The sequence below is a fragment of the Papio anubis genome, chromosome 11 (genome assembly GCF_008728515.1).
Source record: "Papio anubis isolate 15944 chromosome 11, Panubis1.0, whole genome shotgun sequence".
Classification (NCBI taxonomy): domain Eukaryota; kingdom Metazoa; phylum Chordata; class Mammalia; order Primates; family Cercopithecidae; genus Papio; species Papio anubis.
The window spans coordinates 76,446,005-76,462,978 of NC_044986.1; the positions used below are offsets into that span (position 1 = coordinate 76,446,005).

Below are 16,974 nucleotides of genomic sequence, written 5' to 3' on the forward strand. Positions count from 1 at the left end.
GGGAACCCACTGCCTCGAAGGAAAGGACCCAGTCTTGGCTGCATTTATTGCCTGTTAACTGAGGAGCCCTTGGTCCCTGAATAACCAGCAGAGATACCCGGGTACTATGTTGAGGGCCTTGGGTGAGACTCTGAGTCTTGCTGGTTTCAGGTTCAGATTCAGCCAGCACATTCCCAGCTGTGGTGGTTAAAAGGCGAGATTCCTGCTAGAGAAAAGTGAAAGGAAAAGTAAAGTGGGCTTTGTCTTACACCTTAGGTACTAGCTCAGCCACAGGGGAGTAAAGCACCACATGGTTCTTCGGACTGCCAATTCCAGGACTTGGATAGCATTTATGGACCTACCCTGGGCCAGAGGGGAGCCCACTGCCCTGGAGGGTGAGTCCCATGCCAGGCAGCATTCACCACAAGCTGGTTGAAGAATCCCTGGGCCTTAAGGGAACATCAGCAGCAGTCTGACAGCACTCCCTGTGGCCTGTGGTGGCGGGTGGCCGTGGAGTGAGGCACCTCTGTCTTGGGAAAGGGGAAGGAAGAGAGGGAAGGACTGCATCTTGTGGATTCAGTGCCAGCTCATCTGCAGTATAATAGAACACTAGGTAGACTTCTAAGACTTTTTACTCTAGTTGCTGGCTTCCAGATGGCACCTCTGGACCCACCTGGGGCCTGGAGGAACTTGCTGTTCTGAAGGGAAGGACACAAGCCTGGCTGGCTCTGCCACCAGCCAATTGTAGAGCCCCAGGGCCTTGAGCAGACATAGGCAGTAGCCAGGGAGTGGTAATAGAAGGCCTTGGGTGAGATCCAGCGCTGTGCTGGCTTTCAGGTCTGACCCAGTGCAGTCCTAGTGGTGGTGGCCACAGGGGTGCTTATGTCCTTTCACCCGCAGCTTCAGGTGGCTTAGAACAGAGAGAGGGACTCCCTTTGTTTGGGAGACAGTAAGGGAATAGAACAAGAGTCTCTGTATGGTAATCCAGAGAATCCTGAATCTTGTTCAAGACCATCAAGGCAGTACCTCTATGAGGCTAAAAAAAACCAAAGTGTTATTGGGCTTGCGGTGAATCCTTAAGCAGATACAGCTTAGATCACAACACCCAAGCCATTCAAATATCTGGAAAGCCTTCCCAAGAAGGACAGATACAAACAAGCACAGACTGTGAAGACTACGATAAATACCTAACTCTTCAATGCTCAGACACAGATGAATATCTACAAATATCAAGCCCACCCAAGATTTTCCTTTCAGCACACTGAATATGTCACCTCATTACCTTCTCACCTCCATAATGTTGGATGAGAAATTGGCTATTAATCTTATTGAAGATTTCTTGTACGTGTCAAGTGGCTCTTTCTGCTTTCAGGATTTGCTTTGTCTTTGGACAGTATGATTGTAACGTGTCTCAATGTCACACTGAGTGTCTCTTTGAGTTGACCCTATTGTAATTCATTGAGCTCTTTGTATGCATAGATTAATGTCTTTCAGTATGTTTTCAGCCATTGTTTCTTTAAAAATTTCTTCTACATTCACTCTTCTGTGATTCTTATTAGGTGTATGTTGGTACACTTGATGGTATCCTGCAGGTGTCTTAGGCTCAGTTAACTCTGTTGTTGTGGTTGTTGTTTTCTTTCTGCACCTCAGAATAGGTAATCTCAATTGACCTATCTTGAAGTTTGCTGATTTTTTTCTTCTGCCTTTTTAAGTCTGCTTTGGAACCCTTCCAGTGAATTTTTCATTTGTGTACTTCTCAATTCCAGAACTTCTATTTGGTTCCTTTTTATAATTCCAGTCTCTTTATCAATATTGGTGAGATATCATTCTCCTGGTTTCCTTTAGCCCTTTGACCTTTTTGAAAATAATTGACTTAAAGTCTTGCCTGTTAAGTCCAATGTCTGAGCTTTCCTCAGTTTCTATTAGCAGATTTTTTTTCTATGTATGAGCCACACTTTCTTTGCATACCTCGTAATTTTTGTTGAAAACTGGACATTTTGAATATTATTTATAACGTAGCAAGTTTGGAAATAAAATTACTCCTCCACTGTGTCACCTAGGCTGGAGTGCAATGGCAGGATTATGGCTCACTACAGCCTGGACCTCTCAGGTTCAGGTGATCCTCCCACCTCAGCCTCCTGGGCAGCTGGGACTATAGGTGTGTGCCACCAGGCCCTGCTAATTTTTAGTAGTTTTTGTAGAGATGGGGTTTTGCCATGTTGCCCAGGCTGGTCTCGAAGTCCTGGGTTCAAGTGATCCACCTGCCTCAGTCTCCCAAAGTGCTGGGATTACCGATGTGAGCCACTATGCCCAACCTATTATTTTCTTGAACTATGTTTTCAGTTTTTTCGTTTGTATTCTTTGTCAGGTGTGACCACTAAGTCTCTGGTTAGCTTAGTGGTCAGCTAGTGATTCAAAAGATTTCTTTTGAACAACAAAAAGCCTCCTAGTATTTGCAGATGTGTTCTGTGTCGGGACACACGTTTCAACTTTCACCCATGCAGTTTATAACTATGCCTTAGCCTTCACTTCCTGCGTGCACAGAGCCTGAAGGTCAGGCAGAGGTGAGAGCATAGGGCCCTCTCAAGTCTTTTCAAGCACATGCCCAGCCTTAGGCATGTGTATGGCCTTCTAGATTCCCAGGAATATGTGGAAGCTCTTTAAAGTCCTTATTCTCCCTCAAACAATCTTATTTCCTAGACTTTCCTCCTGAAACTTTTCAATTTGTCTCCTGTTTGCTCCAAATGTTATTCCTTTCCCTGGGCATGAGCCACTAATACATTGACCTTGAAATGTCTTTCCAGGCTGCCATCTTCACTTTGGGAGAGTTCCAAATTAGGCAAAATAAAAGCAAGGCATTTGAACCAGTCCTTCAGGGAGCAACCTGACAAATCAAAATAAACACACTTCTTGAGAATAAGGTCTAATCTGCTACCTCCAGTGACAGGAACCTATACAGGGAATGAGAGATATTGTTTTTGATGTTGCTGCCATGCTGGGGAGTGGGGGTTGGGGCCAATGTAAGCTAAAACACAACAAAGCTCTCTTACTAAATCCAGCTTTTATTCTTAGGTATTCACCTGATTGCTGTAAACTTTCAATTCGTTTCCAGAATTCCCATACATTTGTTTGAGTTTTTGCCACCTTATTTGCTGCTTTTGTGGAAGGACAGACTTGTAGAATTTTCTATTCCATTTCGTTGACCACATTAAAGTTGTAGAAGCTCTCCTCTAGTCTACCCTTCATTTTATAGGGTCAGAAAGATGGGAAGTGACTTTTCCAGGGTCACAGCAAATCAGTAGCTGAGCTGAGATCAGAATAAGGATGCCTGACTCTCAGGTCAGAGCTCTTTCTGCTTCAGGACTTCATCAGCTCTTAGTGTTGAGAAGGAGTCAGGCTCAGGCTAAACACCAATATTAGGCAGCTTTCCAAGGAGCAGGGGCTGAAGGTAAGAGTCCTTGGTATACCTGGTGGGCTTAACTGACTCCTTTACTGACAGGGGACCCTATATGAGGCCAGGTTGGGGACTGAGTAATGATGTCCCTGTCCCTTAGAAAAACACAGGCAGAGAGCTTTCCGATTGGATGGGGGTGAAAATGTAAACCTTTATCTGTCTGAGGACATTTAGCTTGATCTGTTTCTAGGTCTCATTCCACTCCATCTCAGCCAGGGCAGGAAAGAGCCTACAGCAGAAATAAGGGGCCAGGTCCTAAGCTAGGACTGTAATTCCCTGCCAAGGCCAACAGAAGATGGGCATGGCATGGCATTAAACCACCACTTTGACCATGGGCACCTGCAAAGGTTCATCTTTCAGCTCCCTCTTCCCAAACCTAGGAGTGCCTCATCTCATCTCTCATCACCTGACTGAATTCCAGAGTCTGCCATCTGCTCATCTGCCCTCTGGAGGAACACCTCGACTTTTGGGGAGTTCTCTGTGTGAGCACAGTAGTATTTAGATAAACATTAGATTACAGAGGGTTACAGACGCAGTTTCCCAGCCCCCACACCTGCTCAAAATGTGTGAGGGTCTGACCCCAGGAACTGCTCTTTAGCAAGCTCCTCTGATGATCGCGATACACACTCAGGCTTGAAAACCACCATTTCAGGATCATCTACCCAGCCACAGGGTGAGCACTCCAAAGTTTCTTTCTTAAATTTTGCATCTGAGACAAATGCCACCAGGACTAGGGTGAGGCGAGCGAGGCCATTTGTCTCAGGTACAAAACTAGTTAATAGTGTTTCTTCCAGTGCCCCCACGGCTGCTGAAAATTCTCTCAGGGCTGAATTCATCTGGTGCTTCACCCTCCACTTGCTATTTTAGAAGTCAGATTAGATGTGTAGCATGGACTGGCCTTGACTAACATATTCAGGAGGCAGGAAAAAACCCATTGTGTTCTATCCCAGAAAGATGACCTGTAAGGCTGCATGTCTTTCTCCCTATCTTTTTTGTCGTAAGCATAATAAACAGTGTCGATCCCAGCCTCCCACTGACCTTGGAAGGCAGGAGGTGCCTTTGCCTCTGGGAAGATCAGGAGGCATTCATGAAGTCCTCTAGCCCATACTCAACATGGGTTGGACCCCTTGGGAATGACCATGAGGGCAGGGAGAGGAACAGGAAGGCAGGGAGAACCAGGACTGGGACAGACAGAGGTGTCAGTATGCCAAATGTCACACCCAGGGTCAGGTTCCAGCCCATGCTGAGGTTCGAGGGGAGTGGGTGGATAGGCGATAGCTGAAAGAAAACTTGGCGGGCCGTACGCAGGTAAAATGTTAGTTTTATTCAGCAGCTATCTCACCAGCAGCTCTCACACTGTCCACCTTTACCTTGGCTGTCTTCTCCAGATCTGCGGCTCCTCTCAGCAGCCAGCTCTGCGGCTCCTGCAGCCGCCATGCTTGCAGGTGCACTCCCTGGCCTGCAAGGCCAGCTACAGGGTCAGCGGCTTAACTCCCCATCTGGGCACAAGCCAAGCCGTGTCCTGGCTCCCCTCTGTCTATCTGCCAGATGGTCGCTCTCCCTTACAGTGGTCAGTAGCTTCACTCTCTGGGTGCCAGTGCATGCCATGTGCAGCCATGCCCATCCAAGCCCAAGAACGTCTGTACAGCGTCAGCAGGGCAGTTATACCTTTTCCAAACAATAGTGGCTTTGAACCAAGTGTGAACTTACACAAACAGGTTACATAACAAGTGGAGTACACGCCTTTGACCAAAACTCGTTGAGTCACTCTGGCCTGGATGTCCACCTTGGTCTTATTTCTTGACCAAAGCACATCCACGTACCTTACAACAGGTGGTCCCCAAGTGTGTAGACCAGGGTCTCAAACCCGAAGGCCTGCAGGAGCCAAATGGGTAACATGGGCTCAGTGTAACACAAGAGGGAGCCTATGGTAAATAAGGGGTACAGGCCTAAAGCGGCAGCTGCAACTCAGCTCTAGCCATGTAGGAATGCAAGCCCCGTGGTGCCAGAATTTCTGAGTTTTCAAGAGAAGCCAGAATTCCAGATTTTTAAAAATATGAAATCTCTCAATGTTTAAATGTTGGCAACAAATTCAAATGTCTAAAAACACTTTGCAAGCCAAAGTAAATGTGTCTGTAAGTGCAAAATTGCCTGCTGGGCACCAGGCTGGGAACTTTGGAGTAAACAGGGCAAGGCAACATCACAGAATATGGTCACATCAGAGCACATTGGTTCTAGGCCCCATCACAACTCAGAAGGCCACCTGGGTCACCTTGAGTTCATGGCAAGTTGTATATGGCAAGCACCCCATCCCATCAGGCAAGTCCCACCTGGCACCCAAGGGCAAGGGGCCTGCCCTAGCAGAGGAGTTCTTGGGAGAGCAGCAGGGATGGGGCTTCAGCTCGGGCTTCAGGCATGGACTGTGATGCAGATCTGACGTGTTGACCAGGACCTGCCATCAATCCCAGGTAGACCAGGCTAGTTCTCAGCTCATGGCTGCTCCACATCCTTTGGATGTCATTCTTCCTCTATGTTTAAGGGACAGTACTAAAGCAAAGGTCTGCAGATGAGCTACTCCCTGGGGCTCCTGCCAGGACCCAGCAGGCTTGATCTAGCCTAGTTTCTCTGGATTCTGTCATTTCTTTTTGTTTTTTTCTCATTTGAGACAGGGTCTCACTCTGTTGTCCAGGCTGGAGTACAGTGGTGTAATCACAGCTCACTACAGCCTCCATTTCTTGGGCTCTAGGGATCTTCCTGCCTCAGCCTCCAGAGTAGCTGACTACAGGGAATGCACTACAATGACAGGTACTTTTTTTTTTTTTTTTTTTTGAGACGGAATCTCACTCTGTCCACCCAGGCTAAAGTGCAGTGGTGTGATCTCAGCTCACTACCACCTCTGCCTCCTGGGTTCAAGTGATTCTCCTGCCTCAGCCTCCTGAATAGCTGGGATTACAGCCACCATGTGCTACCATGCCTGGCTAATTTTTGTATTTTTAATAGAGACGGGGTTTCACAATGTTGGCCAGGCTGGGTCTCAAACTCCTGACCTCAGGTGATCTGCCCACCTCAGCCTCCCAAAGTGCTGGGATTACAGGCGTGAGCCACCATGCCTGGCCAAATTTTTTACTAGAGACAGGGGTCTCGCTATGTTGGCCAGGCGAGTCTTGAACTCCTGAGCTCAAGTAATCCTCTCACCTCAGCTTCCCAAAGTCCTTGTATTACAGGCATGAGCCACAGTGCCTAGTCGATTCTCTCTTTTCTAAACCTCAACACAGGAGGTTGGAAAAGCAGTGAGTAGAGACCCCTGATGCAAGGCAAGCTCTAGCTTCTGGACATGACACTGTAATTCTCAGAAACTCTCTTATGGATTCTCTCCCCCACACCACCAACCAAGGGGCACAGGGTCCCCAGAGACCAGAGCCAGGACCCCCTTTCAGCCTGGAGGCACCCTGAGGGGAGGCGCTGGTCTTGTGACTCTCTGGGTTGTCTCCATCCTTCTCTGGCCCCCGTCGAGGGGCACCAGGAATTAGCACACACCCTTCTTCCCGCCTGGGACCTGGGTTAAGGACTACATTTTTCCTACCACACCTTCAGTGGACTTCACTGCACCTGCAACCAACCAAGATCCCTTTGCCTTTCAGGTGTCTGGGTGCCCTGCATGGATTTCGGGAACCTCCCTTCCCATGTCCTTACAATGAGTCCCCGCAAACTATTGTATGCTCAGGGTTTCCTGCACACAAATCTCTATCTAAGGTTACATGAATTTTCACTGGCTGATAAGGCGAGAACTCTGAGCCACAGGGCATAATCAAGCAGAAGAAAACAAGTTGGTACCAGGAAGACACTTCCAGAACATTCCAGAGCTGGCTGGCTTTTAATGTGGAAACAAGTTTTGGCTACAGACATTCAGGTTTAAGGCACATTCCACAAATTACAAGAAGCCCCGTCACTGACAGGGAACTGGCTTTGTTCTCATGGTTTCTGCAAGGAAGATGGAACGAATGACTTTCTGGCCCTTTTTTTTTTTTTTTTTTTTCTAAAAAGGAGTGAGTTTGGCAGTAACAAAGCTTGTGACACACTCACCAGATGCACAGGCTACCCTCCCAGGCATGCTTCCCTTTCTCTCCTCAGCGAGCACACGGCACTTCACCCAACCAGTTGCCCTCAACAGAAATGTGTACGCAGCAAACAGACTTGTATGCATCTGTCTGGCAATGATCGTAAGAAAAGAAAATATGCCTCCAAATAAAAATACACAATTAAATGACGAAATGAAGCCAAGTCTTAGCCACAGGCAAAGGGGAATGATTGCATGAGTCAGAAAAATGAAACATCTACTTCAGCAGCAAGAGGCTGTGAGGGCTGGGGTAGAAAAGGCATCCTGAGAGAGTTCTAGACTGACCCAGGTCCTGTGGCACAATATACAGGTCAGGAGGGGTGGAGGACAGGCCTAGGCTCTAGGACGGTGCATCTCGGGGCTATTTGTGGATTTGTTAGAAACAGACATTCTTTTGGCCTTTTCCTGGCACCACTGTTGCCCGCAGGTGGGCAGAAGTGAGCCACCAGTCACTGTTCAGTCATTGCCACCACAGATCTTCAGCAGAATCTTCCGGTAATCCCCTGAAGTATCTCCCTGGCCACAGAAACAAGGAAGACATCCGTTAAGGGAGGTACGGTCACTTTCAGCCTTCTGGCTCCTGATTTTCAGCCCTGAGCACCCTTATAGGGAGGAAGCCCCATCCTGGGGAATTTTCCCCTGCTGCAGGTCATGCAGCAGGTGGCACAGACCTTAAAAAATGGAATTTAGCCTTCCCCAGGCCCCCATCAGAAGACGGAAAGCAGCACTCACCACAACTATCCAAGTCAAATGAATATCCACAAAAAATATATATAATCACCCTAAAAACCACTTCCCAGGGCTAACCAATACTGCTCTTTTCCCAGTGCATTTATGCTGCCTTAAATTGGGGTTACCAATGTAACGCAACACAGTGTCCTGCTTAGGAAACGCAATCTCCTCACACATGACTGTCCAGTGGAAGGCTCGGACCTCCCAGTCCCAGGGATCTCCTCTGTCTGAGGTCACTACGCTTACTCCAAGAGTGCAGGCTTGGCTTGGCTCATTTCTAATCATTTCCTTCCACCCTAAGCAACTTGAGGGCAAGGTATGTGGCTTCTTCCAGATGTCCACAGCCTGCTGGCATGCAGGAGATACTCTGTAAAGAATTATTAACCTTTTTTTTTTTTTTTTTTTTTTCTGAGATGAAGTCTCACTCTGTCGCCAAGGCTGGAGTGGAATGGCCTGATCCCAGCTCACTGCAACCTCTGCCTCCCGGGTTCAAACAACTCTCCTGCCACAGCCTCCTGAGTAGCTGGGATTACAGGCACACGTCATCACGCCCAACTAATTTTGTATTTTTAGTAGAGACAGGGTTTTACCATGTTGGCCAGGCTGGTCTCGAACTCCTGACCTCAAGTGATCCACCTGCCTCAGCCTCCCAAAGTGCTGGGATTACAGGCGTGAGCCACTGTGCCCAGCCTAGAATTACTAATTCTCTAGCAACGGCTTCATTCATACAGCCAAGGAAACAAAGTAAGCTTCCTGTGATGACATGCCCACCATCATTAAATGCTACTGAGTCTAAGGTGGGAGGATGTGGTCCCCATAGTGCAATTTCAAGGCTCACATGAGATCAGAATTTGAGTGTTAGACCACGTAGCTGAGAATGTATTTTGTCAGACTGGCTCTGCCGCACAGCGATACAAGAGTGGCTAGTGTTTAATAGACACTTGACCTGCACCGCCTCACTCAATACTCACAACATTCCTGGGAAGGAACAATTATTTTCTCATCTTAAAGACAATGGAGCTGGGGTTCAGGGAGGTTTAAGGAAGCTGTTCAAGGTCACACAGTTAGCAAGTAGAAAAGCTGGACTCCAAGTGGCGTGACCCCCACGGCCTTCGCTCTGAACAGCCTTACTATGTGGCCTATGCCATAAAGCTGAGTGCAAGAAGTGCTTTGTCAGCAAGTGAGAGCAGAGCTCCACAGAGCCTTTGGGACATGAGTTCTCACTGACAGCTCAAGGAATCACAGGGTGGTTGGGACGCTGAAGGTCGTGGTCAAGGTTGAGGAGGTCCCGAGTGTTCTCTGATGCTGCTGGGGGATGCAAGGTGGGGACGACAGCAAGGTCATGACCCACCTGCCCTCAGAAGTTTAGTGGCAACGGGATGAGCAAGTCTGAGGTCCATAAACAAGATGCCCACACACAGCACAGAGGCCAAGCATACGGCCACTCTAAGGAGGGAGGTTCCACAGGTGACTGGGATGCCAAAAGGGAGCCCAGTCTGCCTGCAGCAGGGCCATACCGAGATGTCGTGGTACAGCGACTTGCCGTACATCCGCTTATACTCCGATCTGATGTCCAGGAGGTCAGTCTCACTGCGAGACACCATGATGCGAATCAGGGTCCGGTCCTTTGTTCCTGCCCCCTAAAGAGAGTCCCCCCAAGAGCATGAGCACCAGGCCTCCTCACCTGCCCACCCGCCCTGGGCCTTCCAGTCCCCTCCCTACCCAAGTCCTCAGAACTCTCGGCTGAGATTTGGCTCTCCCCAGGCCTTCTACCCTCAGCCCTTGGACCTAGGCACAAGCAGGGCTAAGGTATCGCAACCTGCACATGGAAGTTACATACCCTCATGGCTTTGTTGAGCCTCTCCGCAAAGAAGGCTGGGGTGTTCTTGAGACATTTCACTAGAAGAGAGAAACTCAGCATAACCAGATCTGCAGAAAATTCTCAGCCCAAGCAGGGCATGGAGTCTACAAGTGTCCTCTTAGAGGCCCAGATGCCAAATCCATCACTGCATCCATCTTTTCTCCTCTTCCTTCTGTTCCAGGCTCAACTATCCCATGATCTTGGCTCCAGCTCTTTGGAACAGAAACACGCAGAGTCTGGACACCAACCCACCCTCTTTCCTGGCAACCACCGTGATGAAAGGACCAAGAGTCAGAGGGGCGGGGGTCTTAGTGGGGCGAGGAGCTGCAGATGGTGACGAGGAAGTGCGCTGCTGCTCAGGCAGGAGGGGCAGACTGGAGAGGCCATGACCCTCATGGAGAAACTGTGGCCGAGTGGAATGCGCATCTCCCTAGGCTTCCCAGGTCACGAGACCTACTGTGGGGGGCAGGCAGGGAAATGAGGATTTTCCATCTCTCCCATCCAGAAAACTCTAAAAAAAAGCATAATGAAAAAAGGGGCAGACTGATTTTCCCAGGTGAGTAGAAAGAGGGGTTGTGAGGGCCTCAGGGCGGGGACCCAACTCTGCACAGTGGGAGGGACCTGGAGCCCACCGGGCCCTGCTAGAGGACATGGGCAATGTAAGAGGCACACTATCATCCCGGAGCCAAGCCAGCTTTCCTCAGCATGGGCCTGTTTCGCTGTTGCAAGTAAAAATCTTTCCACGCGTTTCCATCACAAACATCTGACAACTGCCTGCAGGGATGTATTTTTAGAGGAAACTTGGCAGCATATGAGTCATACTTCTCCGGGAGAGCAGCTGGATGCCCTCCCACTAATACCCACACTGCAGTTCCCTTCTCCAGAGCTGCACCACAAACACACACAAGACACCTCCAGGACAGCTAGGGGTTCAACTGCACAGGGACCCGGGAAGCGGCATGACTTCCCAGCATCTGGACACTCTGGGTTGACTGATCTTGGATCCTGTGGTCCTTTCACGATGTCACCCATCAGCTGGAGGACAGGCGAGCAGCCTGAACACTTACGACACGTTAGCCCCTGGACGGTGGGCAGGCAAACCTGAGACACTTACCCACAGCCAGCATGCCCTGCTCCAGATCCCCGGACATCTCGCGGCAGATGCTCTTCTCAATGTCCCGGCCTGTCATTCTCTGGTACTCATTGAAAACTAGGGCGATGACAGAGGCTTATTTTATGAACTGAAATGTGTCTCCTCAAAGTTCATATGTGGAAGTCCCAACTCCCAGGACTTCAGAATACAACCGTAGTTGGAGATAAGATTTTTAAAGAGGTAATTAAGTTAAAACATGCTGCTAGGGTGTACCCTAATCCAATCCGCCTGGTCTCCTTAGAAGAAGAGATTAGGACACACAGAGACCTCAGGGATGTGCACATGCAGAGGGAAGACCCTGTGAGCACACTGATTGCCACGAAGAGGCCACGGAGAAACCGGCACCCCACTCTAGGACATCCGGCCTTCAGAACTGCAACAAAATGAACGTCTGTTGCTTAAGCCACCCAGTTTGTGGTATTTTGTCATGGCAGCATGAGCAGACTAACAGAGGACTCACGTGAGGTGGCCTCTGCCCCCAAATCCCCCGCCTCCCACTCTGCTCCCACACCCTGCACGTCCCCAGGCCTGCCTAGCACTCAAGGAAGCCAGAGATTTCGTCACAAGTCACACACACCACCTGATGTCCCTCTCTGTGTGGTCCTTTTCTCAGGACTGCCAATCTACTTAAGCAAATCGCACCTTAATACCCCTCCAGGGCCCACTCCCACGCATCCCAACATAGTGTCCCCTCTTCTCAAATCCCCCACACCTGCAGTCTCTGCCATTCCTTGGCTTTATTCATGCATCCATCTGTCTTCCTCAGCCTGCCTGGGAGCTGAGGCCCAGCCTGCCCCAGCCAATCTGGCTTTTTCTGCCCACCCCTGCCAGCCCAGCTCGATCTAGGACACGCAAAGCACCCATGGGAGTGGACGGCTGGCTCCTAGAGAGGCAGGCAGCATGATGGAAACCTGGGTCCTGACTCCAGCTCTGACCCAGGACATAAAACTCTCCTTCCCCAGCCTGAGTCTCAGCTTCCATTTGCATATTAAAGTCGTGATTTCTGCTCTATCTGCATCTATCTCAATATCTTCTTCAAATCAGCTCCTCTTTTCTCCTAAGTAATGTTTGTGAAGCCATGGGCTTGATGCACTACTTACATGTTCCGTACTCATTAAAAGAAATAATGATTAAGATGAAAATGCATTCACTCAGGCTCCATTACAAGATAGTGCAGAGGTTAAAAAGTGTGCTCTGGGGTCGGGTGGCCTGGGTTCAAATCCCAGCTCAGCTGTTACTAGCTGTGCACCCCCACTTCCCTACCACCTTGTGCCTGCTTCCACAGCTGCAAATGGGGACAGCTACAGTGCCTGTTGTGTGCAGCACAGAGCGGTTGCTGGGTTTTCATCCTCACTGCCCATTGGAGCAGCCCTGGCCACAGCCCACCAGTTGCTCAGTGTGGTCACCATCCTCTGTCCTTGCCTGCCACCTCACACTGGCCTCTAGGACCCCCTTCCTCTGGGTCCTCCTACCTCCCTAGCGGCTCCTTCTTAGTCTCCTCACACAGGTGGGCTCCCCAGTCTCCCTCCCGAGGGGACCTCCTGCAGTCCCAGAGCCTCGGATACCTTCGATTACTCACAGTTCCCTTACCTTTCACGTCCAGGCCAGACCTCTTCTGACCTCCACACTCAGCAACCCAGCAGCCTCCCTGCAGCTCCACCCTGCAGGCACCTAAAGCCAGCTCCACCTACAGCTCCCCTGTCTCAGTTGAGGGCCATTCTCCCACTGCTTGCCCTAAAGAAACCCTGTGTAATCCTCAACCCCTCTCTCCCCCACACGCCACGTGTCCAATTCATCAGCTAACATGGCCAGAACCTGACACCTCCTCACCACAAGCCCCTACCACTACCATTCCTTCCCTGGGTCCCTGCAGCAGCCTCCCGATAGGCTTCGCTGCTTGGCCTTGCACCCTTCACTCCATTCTCCGCACCACAGCCAGGGATTCTGCATAGCCTCCTCTGCTCAGAGCCCTCCATTGGCTTCCTATTTTGCTCAGGATAAATACCCAACTCCGGGAAGTCATCAGCAGGGCCCTCTCCCCTCTCTGCCCTCATCTTCCACTCCTCTCGCTCACTCCACTGCTCCACATGGTCCCCCTTCACTGTTCTCAGTCGTGCTGGGAGCCCCAGGCAGGCCTCTGCCCCTGCATCTCCTTTAGGTTTTTAAATCAAATGTCCTGACCTCAGTGGGGACTGGCCCAAGCACCTCCCGGTGGACCCTACCATCACTCCCTACCTGTTTCCAGCTGTTTTCTTCTACAGAAGTTACTATCTGATACAGATTTGATTTCATTGCTGTTTACTGTCTGTCTCCCCAAATGAGAAGGTGCAGCCCATGGAACACAGACTCTGCAGTGCCCTGCCCCCCACCGTGGCCCCACACCTGCTCCACCACCTGATGGACTGACCCATAGGGAAGTGAGATTTACATCTGTTGAATGAATGAGTAAATGAATGGCACCCAGTATTATTGCTGTCACTGCTTCTTATGCCAGGCTTTGGAAAACACTGGATTGGGTGCTCCCGAAGGACTCTCCCAACTCTGACATTCCACATTCCCACATACGAAGATACCAAGTTTCTACACCGGTGGAACCTCCAGAACTGGATGTTTGCAGAACTCAGGAAACCCTCTGACAGTGTCTTTTAAATCCCCACCAGGGGGCTTTTTTGAGGAGGCGAAAGCCCCATGCAGGGAGGAACTGCCAAGTGTTCCCATAGCTTTGTTTCCCCACCATCCCGACTGCCCTCAACTAACTGGCCTCAGGGGGACCCTGGCCTGACTTACCTGCCACCAGGTGGGCCCGGCTCCGGGAGCACAGAACTGCATTGAACTTGGACTCGTCTGTTCCCAGGCGGTTCTCCCCGGCCGCATACAGTTCCTGGAGAGAGAGGAAGATGTACATGCGGCACAGGCCACACCCAGACCCCAGGCCCAGGTCACCCAGGAGAGCCTGGTAAACTTCTGAAGGTTTGAGCCTAAAGTATTTGCCAATTTGCAACCTCTGAACTAGATGGCCTCTAACGTGCCTGCTAGGCCTCAGGTAGCAGCCCTGAAAAAGAGCAGAAAGCAGCAATCAGGGGCTGAGATCCCACAGGTCAAGATGACGCCAAAGCAGGTCTGGACTGAGAAGGCAGAGCACGAGACAATTTCTGCCCCGCTAAAACTGGCACGCAAAACTCTCGCTGGAGCAAAAGCCAGAGCCCTGAGCCCCAGGGGTGTCCAGCTCTGACTCCCAGAATGGGAATGGATGTCACCAGCCAGAGAGACACTGAATAAGGCAGACCCCTGCAGGAGCAGCAGGGCAGAGACCAGGGCAGAGGCAGGTGCTAACTGGGCACGGAGGACCGAGCCAGGGGTATAGGCCCTTGTCCGGGCTCTGCCTCTAGCTTTCAGTTAGGAACAGTGCTCAACTTTTTTGAGCCTCAGTTTCCTCATCTGGAAAGCAAAAGGACCAGTCCAGAAGAGTAGCTCTCCTCCAGTCCTAACAAGGGGGCACTCCTTGGGGTCTCATTCCAAACCCGCAGATGGTAGAGATAATTAGACCACTGGCAGCTCCGGGTGAATGCCCTGCCATGGATGACAAGGGCAGTGAAGGGGGACAGAGAGGTATGGCTAACTCTGCCCCATCAGGAAGTCATGGCTCTGCCCTGCCATAACACTACAGTTGAAATTCATTAGTGGGAAACCCAAACTTTTCGAGAGAGTAGCTCCGATGCCTGGACTTTGCTTGGACTTTTCCCCTTTTGTCTGCAACTCACAAGGTGGACAACAGAATTCTAAGGCTGCTCAACTAATGTGGCAGCTGGTTTCTAGGCTCAAACCCTCAAAAAACTAACAGGCAAGTGCAAATTCTGCCCCTTTGCAAACAATGGTATGTGCAACTAAACATGGGGAAAGTACGCAGTCGCACGAAATCCCACATCCAAAACCGTGATCTATCAACTGCTGAAATACTAATTATCTCACATGTTCCTTCCCGTAGGTGGGGAAGGTGAAGCCCAGGAGGTCAGACGACCTGCTCTAGGTCATACAGTTGAGCAGTTCAGCACGTCTGAAACTCGTGGCATCTGCAACCCACTGCTTATCTATTGTTCTTTCCACGCTAGGGCACCTCTCTCAGGAAGCAAGAAAGCGAGGTACACCCTGCTTTAGGAAGTCCAGGGGCTTGGCCATCACACTCACCTGGGCATCTCTCTGGGCGAGGGACATGTCCACATTTGTGCTTTCATCACGGTTTCCCTGAAAGGAAGCAGGTGTATGGTCAAGCCCACTCCTTCCCCATTTCTTTTCCCTTTCCTCATTGCTGGGATCCCATCTCTTTGACTTCCATGGCTTGGGGGCCCCGAGCCCTGTCATGGGAAAAGTACCTGAGAGAGAGAGATGAGGAGCCGCTGGAAGTGCCCTGATGTGTCGCTTCGAATGGCCTCTTCCAGGGTCTTTTTGAATTCTGAAAGGGAGAAGCAAGGAAGGTCCACCCTGTAGCTCTGTTTATGGAGCTGCCCATTGCAAAACACTGTAGTGGGGAGAATAAGGCTGGAGGTCTCGGCTCGGGCTCGAGAGAGCAAACAGCCCACATGGCCCTCCAGGGATATACAAGCCTGCGACCTCCACGCTGACCTGGGCTCTAGTCAGCCTCGGCCCAAACCACATCCAGGTTTCCCCTGGTGCTCCCTTACTTTAGTCATTTGCACCATGTATACACAGAAGGAAGGGCTGGGTCTTGGGTCAAAGCCCCGTGTGTTGGGGATGGCAGAAGATAGGTTGATAAGAAGGCCAGGAAGGAGTAAGAGGCCCTAGGAGAGAGTGTGGCCATAGCCCCAAGAGCACAGAGATCTGCAGAGGGCAGAGGGAAGAGGGCAGAGGGAGTGGTGTCACCTGCTTTGTAGGCTCTGTTTAATTCTCGGATGTGCTCATTGCTGCGGGAAGCGAGGATCTCAATCAGGCAGGCTTCATCAGTGCCAACCCCCTGCAGGGGCAGAGAATACAACCAACCATGCGCTTGTTCCAGCAGCCTCACCAGCACCCGGGAAGAAGAGTGGGGGCCATGCTGCTGCCCGGACCCCAGGGCCAAACCCCAGCAACAGAGGCCCCTGACACACAGACATACCCTCTGGCTACTCCCAGGCTTAAGGGAGTCACCTCCTCTCCACAGCCCAGGCAAGCACACTGACAGTGGCAGCGGTGATGAATAGGGTTCACACAAAGGGCACGCCCATGTATCAGAAAATTGAGCATCAGAGAGGGGTACTGGCTGGTCCAAGGCCATTGCAAATGGTTGGGTTACACGAAAGCCCGCGGACTGTACTGCTCGCCCCAGCGCCACAGGTGCACACACACAGAGCCGCGACTGTGCTGCCCACCACCGCTGGGCGCGCACACAGAGCTGGCACCAGCTGCCTGCCCCGCCCGGGTGCACACAGAGCTGCGGGACTGTGCTGCCTGCCCGGCCCGCTGGGTGCACAGCCAGAGCTGGCGGACTGTGCTGCCTGCCCGCCTGGCTGGGTGCACACACACAGAGCCAGCGCTGCTCGCTCCTGTTCGGCCACGGACTGCTACCTGCCCTGCACCTGGGTGCGCCGCGCCTCCGGACTGCTGCCTGCCTCAGCCTCGGTAACACAGAGCATCGACTGCGCTGCCTGCCCTCGCCTGCTGGGTGCACACACAGAGCTGTGGGA

The 16,974-nt window shown here is 51.0% G+C and overlaps 1 protein-coding gene across 10 annotated transcripts in view; it reads right to left on the minus strand.

Moving 5' to 3' along the window:
• Nucleotides 1–7,274: 7,274 nt before the first annotated feature.
• Nucleotides 7,275–16,974, minus strand: part of ANXA11 (annexin A11) — a 47,171-nt gene continuing 37,471 nt past the window's right edge. For 8 of the 10 annotated variants that reach the window (XM_009214497.2, XM_009214496.3, XM_009214501.2 and 5 more), the window contains 7 exons: nucleotides 16,175–16,265; nucleotides 15,667–15,746; nucleotides 15,482–15,538; nucleotides 14,084–14,177; nucleotides 11,258–11,353; nucleotides 10,123–10,181; nucleotides 9,133–9,922 (listed from right to left, as the gene is read on the minus strand). In XM_009214497.2, coding sequence (XP_009212761.1) covers nucleotides 9,623–9,922; nucleotides 10,123–10,181; nucleotides 11,258–11,353; nucleotides 14,084–14,177; nucleotides 15,482–15,538; nucleotides 15,667–15,746; nucleotides 16,175–16,265 — 777 coding nt within the window. In that variant the 3' untranslated portion in view covers nucleotides 9,133–9,622. Of the gene's footprint in view, nucleotides 8,067–9,132; nucleotides 9,923–10,122; nucleotides 10,182–11,257; nucleotides 11,354–14,083; nucleotides 14,178–15,481; nucleotides 15,539–15,666; nucleotides 15,747–16,174; nucleotides 16,266–16,974 lie in introns of those variants that run through there. The other 2 variants (XM_009214504.3, XM_017962849.3) reach the window with 1 other exon arrangement.